The 18,374-nt window shown below is 49.3% G+C and overlaps 1 protein-coding gene across 4 annotated transcripts in view; it reads right to left on the bottom strand.

Annotated features, from left to right (window-relative positions):
* Positions 1-18,374, bottom strand: part of SPTBN1 (spectrin beta, non-erythrocytic 1) — a 193,690-nt gene that overhangs the window by 25,921 nt on the left and 149,395 nt on the right. For all 4 annotated transcript variants that reach the window (XM_004284364.4, XM_049695929.1, XM_033414186.2 and 1 more), the window contains 9 exons: positions 18,030-18,188; positions 17,067-17,369; positions 15,076-15,229; positions 13,505-14,375; positions 13,277-13,414; positions 11,693-12,449; positions 10,542-10,744; positions 5,648-5,738; positions 676-822 (listed from right to left, as the gene is read on the bottom strand). In XM_004284364.4, the coding sequence (XP_004284412.1) occupies positions 676-822; positions 5,648-5,738; positions 10,542-10,744; positions 11,693-12,449; positions 13,277-13,414; positions 13,505-14,375; positions 15,076-15,229; positions 17,067-17,369; positions 18,030-18,188 (2,823 nt within the window). The remainder of the gene's footprint in view (positions 1-675; positions 823-5,647; positions 5,739-10,541; positions 10,745-11,692; positions 12,450-13,276; positions 13,415-13,504; positions 14,376-15,075; positions 15,230-17,066; positions 17,370-18,029; positions 18,189-18,374) is intronic.

An 18,374-nucleotide genomic window follows, 5' to 3' on the forward strand; every position in this document is an offset into this window, starting at 1 on the left:
AGGTGCCACTGTGAAAAACAAACCTGAGATATTTGATCTGTGAGTTTCTTATTCATTCAACACACACACACGTACGTACGCACGCACGCGCAGCCTTTCCACATAGAGTTAACTGCTCAACAAAATTGACAATGGCCTGGCCTACTGTGGTTTTCACAGGCGTGGAGCACCAAGTGATTGCTGGGGCTTAGGGACACTTGAGGCCAATAACCTAAAACTCCATCCCCTCCACATCACCCCCAAGAGACCGTAATACATTATTTTAACCGTTAAGAGTTTGAAACAATATAGAGTGTGAAGGAAGAGAAGGGTGGGTGGGGAATGTCACATTCATGTTCTGTTGTGCTGCAGAGAACCTCCCTGTGCCAAAGCAACACATTTTCGATTATTTAAAATACATAATATTTCTAAGTTCCATGGATCCGCTCAGTCTCTATCACAGTCCAGCACACATAACATGATCAACAGAGTGAGGACGCCGCCCCAGGGGCTTGCGGTCCATCAGGGGCAGCAGATGAGACACGGGACTGCTCCCGGCTGTGACACTTCTGTATGTGGTCAGATATGACTCAAATATGCTGGAAAACGTGCTAAATACAAAGGAGCTCATTTCCACCCAGTTCGTTTACTCACCACGGCCACACCGACGGAGCCCCATCAAACATCTTAACTCACCTTCTCAATTTTGTCAAGCCATTCTTTGTTGGATGCGAGTTCTGCCATAAAGGCTTGATGTTTTAACCATTTACTGTGCAGATTTCTGGCTTCATCATAAGACATGTCTTGGGCTGTGAGCATCTTTTCATTGATCCAGAGAGACAGCTAGGAAAGAAAAAAAAATAGGAAGGTTTCAGAGACTGTAATCACAGTGACATCAGCCTTTCTTCTGCCCGGAAAGAGCCATCATGTCGTACTACACACACTCCACGTTTCCACGTCAACAGACAACCAAACGTTCACTTTACAACTCTGACCCGTCACAGCAGGTATCTCCACCGTACGGACACTGTACCGGAGCCTTGCTCCCGACTATGTATCTAACATTAAATCCAGGAGTACAAAAGTGCTCCGAGCCAGCTTTCAAACTGCTTGGCACCCTTAACCAGCTATTCCCCCAAAGGCTTGTTTAAAATTCTGCCCTAACCAGGCTAAGTCACAACCTTCTTTCTCCTTCAAAGAGCCGTGCCAGCTATACCGTGTTAAGCATGATTAAGTGTCTTCTACTCTGTTCGGTAATCCTTTTAGTTCTTTTATTTAAAAAAACCAAAGCCCCTACTCTTTTATCCCTCCCTTTTCCTTCACAGGCCTATCTATGGGGATGCCAAAAAGCGTAAGTAACTTGCTCACTATAGGCGTAAGGCAGCAACGATGCCCTCTCAACGCTCCCTTCAGGTCTGAGTCACCTGTGCCTTTTCCTCCTCTGTCTGTAAAAAACCTTCCATTCAGACCAAGAAACACTTCACAGGACTTGATTTTGAGGCCCAACGTGTCTTGCTTGGATCTGAACTCTAGGAAGCCTCTTCACAGAGCCTGCCAGCCACTGACAGACAGATCTGAGAAGCCTGGGGCAGGAGTCAGCCCAGTCTGGCTCCTGGACACACTTCTCCTGCTGGCTCTCATCATCCTGATTTGCCTGGCTCCTCACTGCCTGCCTGTAGTTGGCCACACCAGGGTCCTAATTCCTACCCCATCACAGCACTAACCAGGAAGAGCTTTTGTTTGCCCAGGCGAAAGATACACAAACAAACGCAGGATCAGCCTGGAACCGGAAGCAAACGTCTTCAGGGGCTGTGCCCTTCCTCCTAATGTGACCACAAGGAGCCACGCTTACACCAGCTGCTGCCACAACGAATCTGCACCCAAACTGCTTCATGGTCCCATCACCAAAGGTTTAGAAATGGTGCATAAAACCAACAGAAACGCTTACAGAATCAACAATTCCGAGGCCATTCACTTGCACCCTGGGCTGCTGCTAGGAAAGGCTTCCCCGTAAATTTGCTTCAACAATACAAAGTCTGTTCTTTGAAAACAATGTCAAGGAGGGTAATGCGGGTCATGGGAGCACCCCGGCTCTGCACATGGGTGAACCCCCAGGCACCATCTCTACTTTCCTCAGGATACTCACCCACCACACAGGAGGGAGTGGGGTTGAAAACAAAAGGTCGTGAGATCTTTGATGTCACGCTTTATTAAGGGAAAAAACCCCAGTAAATCTCATAATGCTCTTTGTGAGCAAGGAGCATAGATCTGTTACACAGCAGCCGAGACACTGAATTTCCTACTTTAAAAGCATTACCTATTTTCCTTCCAGTTACCTGAGTAACTAAGATCTGAAATGCTATGGCCGTCCAATCTAAGGAGAAAAGAGGTTAAAAGGAAACCAAATGGTAAAACTTTCCCCTGTACTCTGTACACGCACACTAAACACAATAAAAGGCATTTATCCGAAGTGCAAAGGACATTCACATATTTGCACTATTCATAAACACCTACCCAAGAGAGATTTTTAAAAAAAGAGCTACATAAAAATCAGAGGCTTATAAACAAATCTGCTCTTTGCTGAACACATCATCCTACAGATAAAGCAGCGTGCAATGCAGCACAATGAAATGGAGCTTTGGAACTTGCTAGTTTATCAGCCCTCCATCAGCATTCTGGAATCAGAACCACAGTTATTATTTGTGGGCATTTGCAAAGGTCATTTAAGAATATACTCATTCTCTGCAGAACAGAACACTGTGCAGATTGGAAAAGGACAGGAAAAAAATGCTTTGATCACTGGATTAAGCTCAAAGCAAAGCACTGAACTCGCTATCCCTGTGCCACCGCGTCTAGTTATACTGTCCTCCTGGGGAAAAAAAAAAAAATCAATCTCAGAAAACAGGAGGTATGGTGGGAGGGAACACAACAGAAAAGCAGTACCTTTTAAAGCATTCATTTTTCAGGATATCACATTAAAAGAACGGTACAAAAATTATGATGCTCTTTGTGTCGCTATCTATAACTGGGACTAGGTGGGCCCTGCTCATTCCCACGGCACCGCTGCGATAAATTTCCCCATCCAGGAAGTGTTTCTCGGCGGGTAGCAATGATGGCAGAATTCACAACCCAGCCCCCTCTAGCCTCTAACCCACGAGGAAGGGAGCGTGACAGCGAGACAATCTGGATTCTCCAGACCTTGAACAATACCAACAGCCAGCAATGGTATTAAATCTGACCTCCGGGTGCTCTGTAAAACTCCACCAGCACAAGAATAGATAGGTTTTCAAATGCTGGGCTGGTGCACACACAAGCTCCATTCTCAGAGGTTCTGGCTTAAAAGGGGGTGTATTTTAATGAGGCTGAATGATGGAAAGTTTACAGTCAAAGAATAGTATCTCTTAATAATAATATCACCCCTTTGCTTGTACTGCTACACTGAGGGTTTTGGAGCCCCAAACCTGACCTAAATTCCGTCACTGTGCGGAAACTATATATGCTGATGCGGTACCCCCAGCAGATCCTATGGCTGTACTAACTCTTAATGAGGTTCAAGGAGAGAAAGATAAACCAGGGAGACCTGGCCGAGCAGTCACAAGAGACCTGCGAATCATCTCCAGGACAACAAAGCCCAGTCAAAACCTCTCTGCATACTTTGAGGGGAAATCGTGCAGGGCTGAGCCCTCTGGGCGTGCCTAACAGTCACTGGTGTGTGTTAAGGAGGGAACTCCTTGTAACTAAGGATGCTCGTTTGGAACAAGCGTTAACAAGATCTAAAACTCTACTAAAACTATTTCCTGTGATTCAACTTGGAAGGACTATCGTTTTATCTGCTTAGTTTTCCCACACATTTCTATTTTCGAATCCACACGTATGCAAATGGAAAATGGGGGCTGGAAATTTCAACGGAGCTTCTCTCAAAGGTTCCTCCGTCCTCTCACTTCCTGTTCACTTCCTGGCATTCTTTTCCCCAAATTTAGTCCAGGTTTCACCACGCTCAGGTCAATGAATTTCATCTCAGTAACTTGTCCTTTAAGCAAGGGTATGGAATCCCACTGATTTCCCCAGCACAACACTTCCAATATGTCTTGAGGTTAAAACAAGTCACTGGTGGTGCTTCAAGGGCAACATCAAGGTACTTCAGGGACCTTCGATCTGGGGAAGGCACAGCCCAGGCTGCAAACGTCTCCCGACAACTTTCACTCCCTCCAGTGCTGAAGGGCCACTTGGTATTCACTGCAGCACATCATGCAACTCTACGCAGCTAACCTTGGAGCCCATTACTCTTCCCTATGCCTTGTCTGGGGACGCGGATGCCTCTTTAAATGAGCATCCTATTCAAATAGGTTATTAATGCTCAGGTGTCACTTGAAGAGGCACTCCTGTCCTCAGCCTGTCTGGCTCTAGGCAAACCCCGAGAGACCTAGGTCCATCAGTGTGGCCCTGAAAGCCAACAGACCCTAAGCCACACAGTTGAGGGGCTTTCTTCCCTTCTCAAGGTTTAGCTACTAGAGCACATTTTAAGATTCACAGTAAGACAGCAGTTTAATGGACATGAAGGATCGCTTCTGTCACCGACTCTCTGACTCAGCTGTTATTAGAGCCACATTTCTTTTAACACACAGCTATAAGTTTGCACGTGACGGATTCGTGGTGAGTCCAGTCATAGTTTTAGCACATGACCTCGATCCTCTCCCCACCCCTCGAACTCCCCGTCCCCAAGGTCCCTGCAGCTTCACTTGGATATTCTTCATCCCATGTCTGCCTCCAATGGGATTTAAAGTCTAATAAACCAGAGAGGACCGGGTCTCACTGTGGTTCTCTGGCAGACAGTGAAATACGACGATGTGCTCGTGATCTCACCCATGTGAAGTCAGCTAGATGCTCTTTTCCAACTAGCTTGCAGAGAGAGTGCATTTTTCTGGCGAACTTTAGTTTCCCCAGTTTGTTTACGCACGTATCAGGGGAGCATGAAACAGTTTGAGAATCCTCAGATTAATACCACATGCTAAAACTCAAGAGTTTGAAATCAGGATTACTGCTGCTCTTGGCGTATCAGACAGACACCTGAGGAGCCTGAAAGGTGGATATGTCACGGTCTTCAGTGAACAAGAAAGTCAGTTTCTATGTTCTTAAATCCTTCTTCTTACCTGGGTAGCCAACTGCAGTTCCTTTTACTTCTTTCCTTCTGTACTATTCAATGTGCGTCATTGTAAATAGTTTGAAATATACTATCAGATGCTTTTAGGTTACAGAATACTTGAGAACATCACTGTCTTTGACGATGGAAATGTTCTAACATCTGCATTGTTCATGTGATACGGCAGCCATGAATCACAGGTGGTTGGCTTCTGAGCACTTAAAATACAGTGATGATGGAGGAACCACACTCTTAATTTCATTTGATTTAAAATGAGACAGGCACATGTAGCTAGTGTCTACTGCATTGGACAGCACAGTTCTAGCCTACAATATTCTAGATCGTAATAATCTGGTTACTCTAAGTGGTAGCTTGTAGGCTGGAGAACTGACACTGCCCCACCTGCAAATTATATACGTGATATGAATTTCTGGCCTCAGTTAGTTCTATAATCCCAAGGGCTCTTATGCCAAATGCTCGGCTGCTCTTGTGAGAAGAGAGGAAAGGAGGAGTTAAAAGGAGACGCACCTCCTGACAATCTTGCAGGAATTTCTGAAGATCCCTGTTGTCCTTCAGTCTCATCAGAAGCTCACTGGCTGCCTCACGATTCTTCCTGTGTCTGTTACAAAGATAATAAAAATAATTTTAAGAAGAGGAAGCAGGGAATCTTGAAATGCAGAATTTACAACTCAGCTTCTTTCCTGGGTCTCAATATACGCTGAAAACAGTTTGCTAACAGTTCTCAATCATGTCAAGGAGACAAGATAACCCGACCCAGAGAGTTTGGCATCCTCCAAATGAGTAAGTCATGGTACAAGAGACCATCACACCTGTCCCAGCCACACAACAGGCCAGGATGCAGGCAAAAGAGCTTCATAAATCTGGTGTTAGGGGAGAAAAACCCTGAGCATGTGCTGAGTGAGGCTCTCCATTTTAGGAACTATGTGAGAATATGAAATTGATCTTTAAGAAACTCATACCTGGGTGACAGGCCATGTACATGGCTAAGAAAATGCATAAAACCATGTAACTGGCTTAAAGGAACCTTCCCTGATGACGAGATTCTCGTCAGGAGAAAAACTCACCCAAATCAACAATAAACCAAGAATGAAAATTTTCAGACCTGTGACATCACACACCTAACTCAATCCCACTCTTCATTAACAGATAAGGGTCACCAAGGTTTAAAGAAGTTAAAGCACAAAACCGTAACCGAAAAACTGAAAAGAACTGGAAGGAGCTGCTGAACTTGGGGGCGACAAGGCACGTGGATGCTGGGCACAGGGCTTCCTGGCACACGCTGTGGAGGTGCCAGAGCTCCCCTGCGAGCCTCCTTTACGCGCCCAGGGGCTTCTCCACCAGACTGTGAAGAAGGGCCACGTGAATGCTGTGAGTGCCATGAGTGCCACGGAAAGGGCTACCTCCACGTGGTCCTACTGCCATGGGGCAGAGCCGTACCACACTGAGCATCGAGAAGCATCGCCGTAACACAGCTCTCCCATCTTCCCAAGGAGCCCAAGCGCCAGCCAGCCAAAGCGAAGGGTGCGAAGAAGGGCAAAGGAAGGGTGCAGATGGGGAGGTTTGGTTTTTCATTCCAATTCCCAAAGCGATTTCTTGCTGCAGTGCCTGGGCAAGGTCTCTCAACCAGCCCTGCCTGCCCCCATGGCAGGGAGGAAGAACACGACCTCTGATTCTCTACAACACCAAGAAAGGGCAGCTCAGGGAGCACCTCATGCCAACTGGCTTTTAAAGAACCTTCTTCAAGGGCAAGAAAGACCTTACAGTGAAGCATGTGTCACACGGGCCTGCAGTGGCTGCTGGCAACAAGGGACAGTGGCAGCATTGTAGCTACCATCTTGCCTGGGGACCAAAGGGAAATGCCCTCTGTTCCTACGGGTACCGGCGACTACAGAACACAGCAATAGCATGAATGGAAATAATGCCGTCAGGTATTATTGTTTATTATGATATGTTTATACCACTTAGGCAAAATACAACAATAGAAAAGTACTTCTCATATAATGCTAAATGAAGAGAGTTTATGCACAGCCAATGATACAAAACTCCAAGGCACAAATTGGAAAAGCAAAAACTAAAATGGCATGTGCTGAGGGTGAGATTAAAAAGTAGTGGTTTCCACCTCCCCTCCGAATTTTTAACATTGTGGCTTTTATAATAAAAAATAAAAGGCCAAAGCCCCTTCACTTCATTGCTATCCTTTCTCAAAGATCAAAAATTTTTTTAAAATGTGTTTTAAAGATTGTTAGTGATCTCGGACTAAAGGAATTAGTCATCTAAAAATGTGGGTGGGGAAGGAATGTCAAGAAAAGTTCTTCAAGTTCCCAACCCTCAAATTCCAGTCACTATTTGTAGGGGGGGTTTAAGAGAAAGAGAGCAAATAAAGCAAACCTTCAGGAGGAAGGTAATTTGAGTTGGAGTTAAGTCACAAAATGCAAGAGTCCTGCCTTTAGCCAAAGGCCTTGAATGTAAGTTCCCGTTCCCTTCCCCGTCACACAAAAATGCTACGATGGCAAGGAGTAAACAGAGACACGGGCAGTTAAACCAGGACATGCGACTTTGAAGCTCGTAGAAATAATAGGAGTAAAAATAACTTCAAACGCTGGGAAAATTTACTAAGAGAGAAATACCACCGGACGGAATCTTGAATGTCTCTCTTACATAATCAAGACTCACACGTGCCCAGTGGACTTCTGCCTGGACAATTTTCCTCTTTCGGTGGGTGCATGAAGGAGGGAAAGGCCAAATGGCGATTTAAGGCCTCAGGTCCAAACAACACAGATCAGGGGGGCATGAGGACGGCCTCTGAGTGATGTGCTCTGCGGGACGAAAAACGGCTACACAGGCAGCTGAGGTGGTCGCTGCTTCAGAAAACCCTCGAGAGAAGTGAGCACGGCTTAACTGTGCACTAGTGGTCACCAATGGTATTCACGGGAAGCGAAACTTGGGAAGGTCTTTCAAGGGGTGATCGTGGATTTAATTATAGGGAAGGACCTTCTTAAACTTGGCCGTAGCTTCCCACACTCCTAAGAGTGCTCTTTGGGGCAAGGTTAAATGTCTTGCTTTCTTTCCATCTCTCACCACCTACCCCTATAATGAGACTCAAAAGCTCCTCACCACATGAGGCAGATACTGGGCTTAACTGTGGTTCTTACGGAAAATAAAGAACCACAGGTACCTAAGTAAAGTGGGTTGGTGATTTTTAAGCTTTTTTTCCCACGTGAGATCAGGTCTGGCTTTATGAAACTGGACACTTTTCCTTTTCTCCCAGGACTGCACTGGGGCTGGAATTTCCCTCTGAGCCAGGAAGCTCACCCGTTCACACCCCCCGAGCAGGCTTTGACAGCAGGCTCCTTTCCACCCAGTCACAAGCCCTTTAAAGGCCACTCATGCCCCACCCACATCTGTTAAGAGTCAGCGTCTCTGTTCTAGTACTTCTTCTTCTCAACAAACTTCAGTGGTAATCGACGAGATTTCCAGAACGTAAGCAGGTTATGATGATTTTGCTTTCTACAAAAATAGCTTCACGGGAGCGTCAGAATGTTTCTGGACGGGGATCAGATCCGAAGAGTTAAGATATTTACTTAGCATGTGCCCTGACACCACCTGGAACTCAGATTTGTATATTTTTTATAACAGACCAGTGTCCTCTGGGGTCAAGTTTCAGATCTTGAGGCCTCTGGGGATATTAAAGTGAAACCAGAATTCGGTTAACACGTGCTGAGGAAAATAAGAAAATGTAGTCCTCCTGAGGGCAGATCACCGGAAAGCCCTGTCCCCCTTCCATCTCTCTTACGCTTACGGATAGCAGGGAATCTTCTTCCCAATGCTTTTTTAACAACAGAAATCCCCAGGAGGCCTTGGAACCCCACGGGCCCAGGCTCTCAGTCAAGGACAAAAGGAAGGTTAAGCCGCACTTGAGAGCTGCTGAAGCATTCCCTCACATCCAGGAGCCTCCGGTCTTGACAGAGTCACCTGCTTCCAACAAGCCCTTGCAGCTGCAGCATCAGGGGACGGATAAACACACTAAGGAAGCTGCCAGGCAGCTGCACGCCTGCCTGAACACAAGTGTCCCCAGTGGCCCGGCCTGCCTTCAGGAAACCAGCTGTGTGCACCTAACATGGAAGAACATGGTGTATCATGTTTACAAAACAACATGAGATTTAGCATTAAGAGAAAAGAAATTCCTTCTCCTCCAGGTTAAGCCTGTCTTGCCCAATCCTTGTTTCTCACACTTATTGAAGAAGGGCTTGGTGGACGGATTTTTTTCTTTTTCTTTTTCGTAGCTGTTTTAGAAGCAACAGATACAAAATTATAATTAATATACCTTACATCCTATTCCATAGTTCCACCCTGAGAGCATACGGTTTAGGATCCGAATCAGTGCAAAGCACAGACTGGTTAAAGGCAGGAGCTCAGTCTTTACAGGGCAAGAGCAATTCCCCTCTCCACTGCACACTGTAAGACGTTCATCTGGCCCAGGGTCCCAGGAGACCCTCTCAGACATGGTAAGAAGGTAAGTAAGGAAACGCTCTCAGCAAGAAGTTCTTCCTCTTCACTGCACTTGAAGGCCGGAGAACCCTTGAGGAAGAGGCTGTTTCTCGGTGACATCAGTCTCACAACGAGCCCTTAAATCTGGCCCCGGGCTCCCTGGCACCGGGGAAGATCAGCTGCAGCAGAGGCTAGTGACTGGCCCAGATGGGCCACACCCAGAGAGAAGTGGCCAGTCCAGAACCAAGCCAGATCTGCCCAGACCTCCTACTTCAGTAATAACCAAGGCAGAGTTGAGAGGCAGGCGTGAGGGTCTAACAGAGAACACTGGCCAGGGAGAAAAATCTTTTGGAACGGCAAATGAATAAATAAATAAAAATACAACAAGAGCATCTCATCTTGGAGAGGCCTTGGCAGAAAAGGAGGAAAAGTCTTTTTACTTATTATGAAAAAGATCCTATTACAGCATCACCCAAGCCAATTTTCTAAGAAAGGCCTGATGGTGTTCACTTTTGCCTCTGCCAGGTACTCAGGACAAGCCAACTTTGCCCTTCCTCCCTGTCCCCTCCTGAAAGGCCTCAGAGGAGTCTTGTGTGGATGAAGGTCAATGTGGGCTTGGCTGGGGAAGCGTCTGGCTTTCGGGGTCCCACTGGGTGACACGCTACGTGTCACCTCTCACAGGGCAAGGCTCACACCCCACCGCTACTCAGCACTCTGGCTCTCCTAAGTCTTTGGTTAAGAATTAGTCTGGCGTCTCAGGCTTTCTTTCTTTTGTAGATTAAATTTTGCTAGGTGCCCACGTCCTGCCCACTGGGGGAATTTATACCCACAGCCCCAAAGACGTTGGCCAGGGACTCAGAGGCTTGACAGCCCCAGGGTGTATGACTCCCTCGAGAACCTCAGGACGCCGCACCTGTCATCGATAGAGTCCACCTTCTCCTGGATGCGGTCCGAACTGATGTTCCCATCGCTCACCAGCCTCCGGCCCGTCTCCACGACCGCATTGATCTTCTCCTCGTTGGCGTCCATGGTGGTCATGAAGTCCTCTTGTTTTTTAATAGCTGCTTCAGCTCCTTCCAAGGTGGTGGGCATTTCAGTATGGGCCAAAACATACTCCTTATTTAAAAAGGGAAAAACAAAATCAGAGCAGGGTGAGAAATCACGAAATACAACTTGCTTTCAGAACAACAACAAAAAAGCACTCTTTCCTACATTCTGCATTTCCACGCAACATACTTTGCAACAACTGCTTCGTCACACTTATATGAAATTATCTATGGAGTCAGTTAACACAAAAAGTTGGGCGGGGGAAAAAAATCCCAGTGGGACACCGCAAGTGACTAAATTTCCCTAAGTGGTTAAATGCTCCTATTTTTTTCCCGAAGAGTGAGGGACGTGAACAAAGGTCTGTGCATCAGCCACAAGGGTCCACTCATGTGCCCATAAGGTGACAGCAGCAGACGTTCAAACCCAATCTTTTAAGAAGGATTATCAACCACAATGTTGGCGACCATCCTTAGCTCTTTCTCTTTCTCTAATCACTGCCCTTGGGTCATTGGGTCAAGTCCCTGACCTTTCTAGAGCAACGAAGACAGAACCATTCAGAAAAAAAAAGAAAGAAAAGAAAAAAATCCCCTAAAATACTGGGTTGGCCAAAAAGTGCGTTCGGGTTTTTCCCTAAGATTACGGGAAAACCCGAACGCACTTTTTGGCCAACCCAATACTTTTGAGATTGAATTAACACCTCTCAGAATGTCGCTAATTTAACGAACTACTATGAGGACATACGTACTATGAACACACTAAGAGGTCCTCGACCGTCACTGCAGTGGAACTGTACTCTGCAAGGCAAGATAGCCCCTGTGGACATCTTCAGCTCTATCCCCTACTACGTTGTGATGGGTTTCAGTGCCTTAGATGTCAGGAAAAAACAAATGTCTTTCCATTATTCTTCTCACTTCCCACAGGTGAGGTTGAAACCAGCAGCCCTGGCAGAAGGGCCTCCAAAGGCAGCCAGGGCCCCTGCTCCGACAGGAAGGGAGCCAAGGCAAGGAGGGACGTTACCTGGTTGTTCAGGAAGGCTTCGGCCTGCTTCGTGTCCCGCAGGAACTGCTGGTAGGCGTGGGACTGGGAGAGAAGGTTCTGCCTGTTCTCCCACATCTTGTGGAGCTCATTCCACCCAGTGTCCAGGGCCTGCAGCCGCTGCCGCAAGAACATGTACTGGGCGTCGGTCTGGCCCTGGGTGACCATCTCGCCCATGTCCCTCATCTTCTGGTAGTCCTCCTCATAGTTGTCGATCTCGTTTTTGATGTTCTCGTGCTGCGTGAGGAGCTTCTCAGCCTCGGTCAGGGTGTTGGGCATGTCCTCCGAGGCGATGGCCGTCTGGGTCCTGGAGAGCCAGGACTGGAAGTCGTCCAGGTCCCGCAGGAACTGCTGCAGCTTGCTGGCCTCTCCCAAGGAGGCCTCGCGGTTCTTCAGCGTGGTCTTCATCTCCTCCCACACGTCGCTGATCTCGGCCAGCCGAGACAGGATGGCCTGGGCCTGGTCGGGGTGCTCCGACTCCAGCTTCTCGGCCTCCTTCTGCAGGTCGCTCAGCTTTGCCTCGATGGCCACCAGGTCCCGCTCCATGCCGGTCAGCTTGCGCTGCAGGGCCATGACTCCTGCCAGGTCGTTGCCCAGGTCCTGGGTGGATTCGATGACCTTGGTCTTTTCCCGAATCCAGGACTTGGTTTCGTTGCACTCGAGGTGGTAGTTCTGGATGCTCAGGGCGGAGAGGAGAGCGTCCTTCTTCCGGTCCACCAGCTCCCTGAACTGACTCCACCTGTGGGTGCAGGGGCGGAGGAGAGAGCAGAGTGGGAGAGAGGCCGGAAGCTCACGGCTGGACGAGGAAATTAACAGTGACGGTCGAAGCTGCGACTCCCCCTCCAACTTTGCTTTGACTACATGCGTTTTGGAAAATCATCTCCCTCAGTATATGGACACCTAATATCGCCATCGAAACAGCTCAGAGACACACTATAATCGGGAAAGAGCCTGACAAGAGGGGGGACTTGTCAAAGGAGCTGCAAAGTCAGCAGTGACAACACACCCGTCCCCCAAAGAGTCACTTAATTCATGTCTGCGATGCACATTTTACTCATCTCCGAGCGGCACCTAATGAACGTTTCCCACACCCAAAGGCCTCAGAACCAAGGCCAGCTTGCCACCACGACCTACTCAAACGTATTTATTCAACAGAAAGATAAGACCAGGACAAAGGTCCACCTTGATAATCAGGACTTTCGTCCACCAATTACGTCTCAAACATGCTAAAACCCTGTTCCAGAAATCATTTTAAAAGACACAGGACAGGTGCCGCCTTGATGCCGTGATCCACCAGGCTGGGCACAGGTCTCACACCCAGGCCCTCGCTTCCCACATTGGGAGGGGCTGCCCCGAATGATGTCACTCCCCCCCCACCCCGCCTCTTTCTCAGGGACACTTCTTGAAAAACCAGGGTGTGTCGAAAGGCAGATGCCGACATCATGACGTCAGCGCCACAGTGTCAGTGACCCTGTGCAGGAAATTCCTGACCGCAAGGCTCAGCAGGCGGCCTGGCCATCCCGGCCTGGCTCGCAGGGAGCTGGCCCGCCCCCGTCTCACGCTTACCTCGTGTTGAGCTTGTCCTGCTGGGCCTTGATCTCCTTCTCGCTCGGGTGGCCGCTGTGCATCAGCTGCCGGGCGATCTGGTTCACCACCGCCACCCGGGAAGCCTGGTTGTTCATCTCTGGCTCTAGGCTCTCGAATCTGCAAAGGCAATTCAACAGGGAGGTCACCTGCTCAGTCACCTCGGCTGCGAGGGGCGGGAGGGCCGGTGTCCCCGCGGCACGCGCTCACCTGTGCTGGATGACCTCCAGGTCCTCCAGCTTCTCTGGGATCTGCATGTTGTCGAGCCACTGCTCCTTCTCGTCGATCCAGAGCTCGCAGGCGCCGGCCTCGCTGAACATCTTGTACAGGGCCAGGGTGTCCTGCAGCGCCTGCTTCCGCAGCCGCGTCAGCTCGGCCACCTCCTTGTAGCGCTCCTCGATGCCCGCCAGTCGGCCCTGCACGTCGGGAGACTCGGCATGCTCCTGGGGGAGGGCGCCGGCCTGCTCGTGCAGCGAGTCGATGGTGGGCCGGTAGTTGGCGATCTCCTCGGCCACGTCCTTGTGCTTCTTGACCAGGGACTGGGTGGAGTACTCGTCGTGGCCCACGTCGCTGCTGGAGACGATCTTGAGGATGTCCAGCATCCAGGCGTCGATGTCGTCGGCGTCCGCCTGGAACTGGTGCAGCAGCGAGGCCTCCTCCAGGCGCTTCTTGCGGATGGCCGAGAGCTGCTCCAGGTGGGCCCACTGCTCGCGAATGTAGGCGATCCGCTCCCGGATCTTCTCCGACCCGAAGTGCTCCTCGGCGATCATGTCTTCGCCCTCCTTGATGGCCTGCTCGAAGTGGCCGCTGCGGCCGCTCATCTCGTCCTCGAACGCCCGGTGCTTGCTGAGCAGCCGCACGACGCTGGTGAGGTCCTTGCCGTAGTCGTCGGAGGACAGGATCTTCTCCTTCTCCCGGATCCAGCCTTCCTCCTCGGCCATCTCCCAGAAGAACTTCCAGAGGCGACGGGACTCTTCCAGGCGGGCCCGACGCTCGGCCGCCAGCTGGCAAAGCTCTTGATAACAGAACTCCATGTGGGCCACGCGGTCTCGGATCACCTGGGGGTCGCAGGGCTTGTAACCTGTTTAACGCCAAGGCGGGCACGTGGGTGTGACAGCGGCAGCACAGGCTCCTGCGCGTCTGCAGGCAGTCGGCTACACCCCCGTTCTCCCTCCTAGATCACCAGTTTACGCTAAGGGCAGGGCCACGTTATGGGGCAATGGAGTACCTTCTAGGACCTTGACTGGATGAGGAGGGAGAGGCAAGGATAACTGCTACTTTTTTTTTTTTTTTTTTTTTTGCCCCAAGCATTATTTTTTTTGATCACTTAGGAACCAAAAATAGCAGGTAAATTGTAAGAAAGAAGGCAGCTGCATTTAATTGTTTCTAAAACAGAACAAAACCAAATCCTTCCAAACATCCTTTAAACAAAGATATGCACAGCCAGGTGTGAAAGCCATGAGGTGTCTGAGAGACACACCAGGCTATCGGTGTGCAGAGTGTGGTCTGGCAGATTTCAGTGGCCAACATCAAGCCACTAAAAACCAACCAGCACTCGAGTACGGAAGGAAAAGACAGGTCCATTTCAGAATGGCAAGACAGAGTTAAAACGTAATGGAAGGCCACCCTACTGCATCTCATTATACCCACGACACGGCCCACTGGGAACCCACAATAGCAAGGTAACTTTAAAGGTCCCACTGCCACACATAACCCATCTATGTCTCTGGAGATGGACTTCTGGTGACGAGGGGGTAACGTCTGGAACGGTCTGTCTTTACCTTCCCCGTCTGTTGCAAACTTCTGGGCGGAGGCATTGACACCTCTCACCCGCTCTGCCTGGATGCCAATGTCCGCTTCAACCAGGGCGTGCTTCTGTAACAGGTCTTCCACGCCGAGCAAGTGTTTGCCATAGTCTTGAGACAATAATAGCACCTGCGCGCAAGAGGCAACAAAAAAGGCATCCATGAGTACAACCTTGATGTCAGCGTCTCATAATCTTTGGACGGGATGGGAGCCACCAACCAAGCTGCACCCTCCCTCCAGCCGGCCATCCTCCCCATACCTTTAGAGGAAGATGATGGCATGCAAACCAGAGCAAAACAAACCCGAAAGACTGTAGCAGGAGAGATGTTATAAACTAATGACCATCTACCTTGGAATAAGAAGTCAAACCTATACTAAAAAGTAAAGAACAGAAAAAAGAAAAAAAAAAAAAGAGAGGAGAAACCAGTATGAAATATAAACTGAGCCTCCAAGAAGGAAGTGCCTGCAATAACAACCATTCAAGAAGATAAGATAAAGGTAACAGAGCTGTTTCATGTCAGAGTTTAAAGACGTCTCCTAGAAGTTGCCGACCCCTTAACTGGATGCTCTCCTCACCTGCGAGCTCATTGGTACACCTCTGCGATACTTACACAATCCACGGGAGAAACACCTAGTTGAAAAGCTTACAAACTACATCTCTAACCAAATAAGAACAGGGTCAGGTGACTGTCATGCTTAGGAGGTCCCGAGCAACATCTCTGGTTTAAGTTTGGACCCACTAATATTTTCTTTCATTTTTTTCCATCAGCCCAATTTGGGGCCCTCATCACACATCCTCTCCAGATGGAATTTCTACTTCATTCTTAGTTATGAGGAAGTCTCTGGCCCAATTGGAATTATAAAGTGCATGACGAATTCTAAAATGAAAAGCACATCTCTGCTAGATTTTATGAACACTTCTATTTTAAGAGCTCAAGACAGACCATACGTGAGAACATCATAAACCTGGGACAATAAGAGGGGAAACTCATGGTATGAAGTGACCTTGCTCCCCCTGCCAGGAAGAGCTCAAGAGGTAAGCAAAGGACAAGGGCTTACATCCCAGGAAGGAAATCCCTCGCATGAGGTCAAGGCAGGGAACACGGCGTGTTGAGATAAAGGAGGCTTCACGGTACGGCCTGAAATCGGCCCTGTTCTGTCCTAGCTATGTGGCTAAAGGCCTGCCAGCTGGAGAACTGCTTGACACGGATGAGCTTCCATCAGAGGCTTGCATCAGAGGACACGGACAGGCACAGGACTACGGCACAACGGCAGGCCTCTTCCTGGGTTGGGGGAAAGCTGGGAACACCATGCCCAGAGCTGCCAGTAAAGGAAGGGGAGGCACAAATCGGCACTGGCAGCCCTCTCCAACCAGCGCGCCGTCCTGTGATACACACACACATCTTGCACTTAATTCTCGCTATAACCGGATGAGGTAGATGAGGCAGATGGTAAGTAAGCTCTCCGCTTACAGGTGAAGGAAGGAGGCTCAAGGAGATCGGGAAGCTCCGGCGCTCACCATCTGAACGCTGGCTGCCTGGTTCCCGGGATGCGCTCTGTTCACACTGCCTACTACTCTTCCGTACCACCCGCCTGGCCTCTCCCCAAAGCAGAGCCACTCACACATAGACCAACGAGATGGAAAGGTAGCCCCAACTCTAAAAAGTTAAAACCACAGAAGACCACAATTTGATTGACCCCCTACCACGGGATATTCCTAAATCAGACCTGAGTCACAGCAGCAGCCCTCCAGCTATGGAACTGACCTTCGTCACAACTTCTTCTCACTTCACGTCTCATTTAACTTGTGAGCTAACAACCTTTCCATGGGTGACATGGCCCTTCTCTGGCTATAAGTGGGCGATCAGACCAGGGGCATGGCTGTGTGTTGGGGGGTTAGTGGGCGGGTCCCAGACGAGAGAGGCCTGACTGGATGGGCTCGGGCCTCCATGCAGGCACGTTTTACCTTCATTTCATCCATCCAGTCCATAATGTAGAGCATTTCCTGGAATATCTTCTGCAGCCCCAGGTTCATCTCGAGGCGCTGCCGCCGGGCCCTGAGCAGCTCCAGCAGGTACTCCCAGAGCCGGATGACGTTGTCCTTCCTCGCCGCGATGCGCTTGATGTCGTGGTAGTTCTCCGCTTCCAGCTCCCTGGCCACGGCCACCACGGCCTGCACGCGCTCCTCGTACGCGGCAATGTCCGTCTCAATGGCCTCGTGCTTTTTCGTGGCAGCCTCGACTGCGGGAAGGTCAAATCCGAAGTTGTCCTAAGAGAAAAGGGAACGAAAAGAAAAGAAGCACAAAATTCAAAAGCCATCCAATTTGGAACAAAGAAACAGAAAACGGAGGTGGATTCCTGGGCACTCCCCTTAATCTTTGAGGGGGGGGGGGTCCCAAAGCCAAACGCCGACTCCCGAGTCCCGACCCCCGCTGGTCTCCGCCTTCCTGAGGGCCCTTAGAACTGTGCTTGGGCTCAAATGCTGTCCCCAAAGCAAACCAGCAACTTCTCACTTTACAGAGGGGTGCAGCACATAGGTAGCACCCGACTTACGAGACTGGAGCAGGAGACGGCTTTGGTTAAGCCAAGTGGAAAAGCAGCCACTTACTTATTTCACGGCCAGTCTCGCTGCCTTGAAGGCCAAAGACTGGGAGAAAGAGAGAAATTTTTAAATATGAACGGTTCACACACACTCACTGGCTCTAAACAAACTCTGAGCTACTTCCAGATCTATAAAAAGTTAGGTAAATAGAAGAGAAAATGTATTAGAAATTATAAACATCCTCTTCATGGGAAGTGGGTGAGATGACTTGACAGCTGCTTCAGGATACTGGATGTTGACAAACAGCTGTCCTAGGGCCCCTGAGTGTGGTCTAGGTTCTAGCGGACCCTGGGAGCAGTCTTCTTGAACACTGTTCTAGAGCAGTACCTGGGACACCAGACGCTGGTTCTCGCTCAGCCAGGTTTCCCTCATAGCTGCCTTGCGGTCAAATCTGCGGGCGAGCTGTTCCAGTTTCTCCTGTCTTATGAGCTCGTTCCGCAGGGCCAGTTCTCGCTCATGTTCCGCTTTTTCCAGTCTTTCCCAGGCCTACAGAAATGAAAGAGAACAGTTTCCTGCTACGTTCAAGGAACAATCCTAGGCTGCAGTTAACAGCCAGTGCTTCTCAAAAAGACGTGAGAACTTAAAAGGGAAATCCCATTCCCAACCTCACTGACTCTTAAGCCTTGGGAAAAAAATCATTTTCCCTCAGTTGAGCCCCATGGGAACACTCTC

The sequence above is a fragment of the Orcinus orca genome, chromosome 13, assembly GCF_937001465.1.
Source record: "Orcinus orca chromosome 13, mOrcOrc1.1, whole genome shotgun sequence".
NCBI classification, from domain to species: Eukaryota; Metazoa; Chordata; class Mammalia; order Artiodactyla; family Delphinidae; genus Orcinus; species Orcinus orca.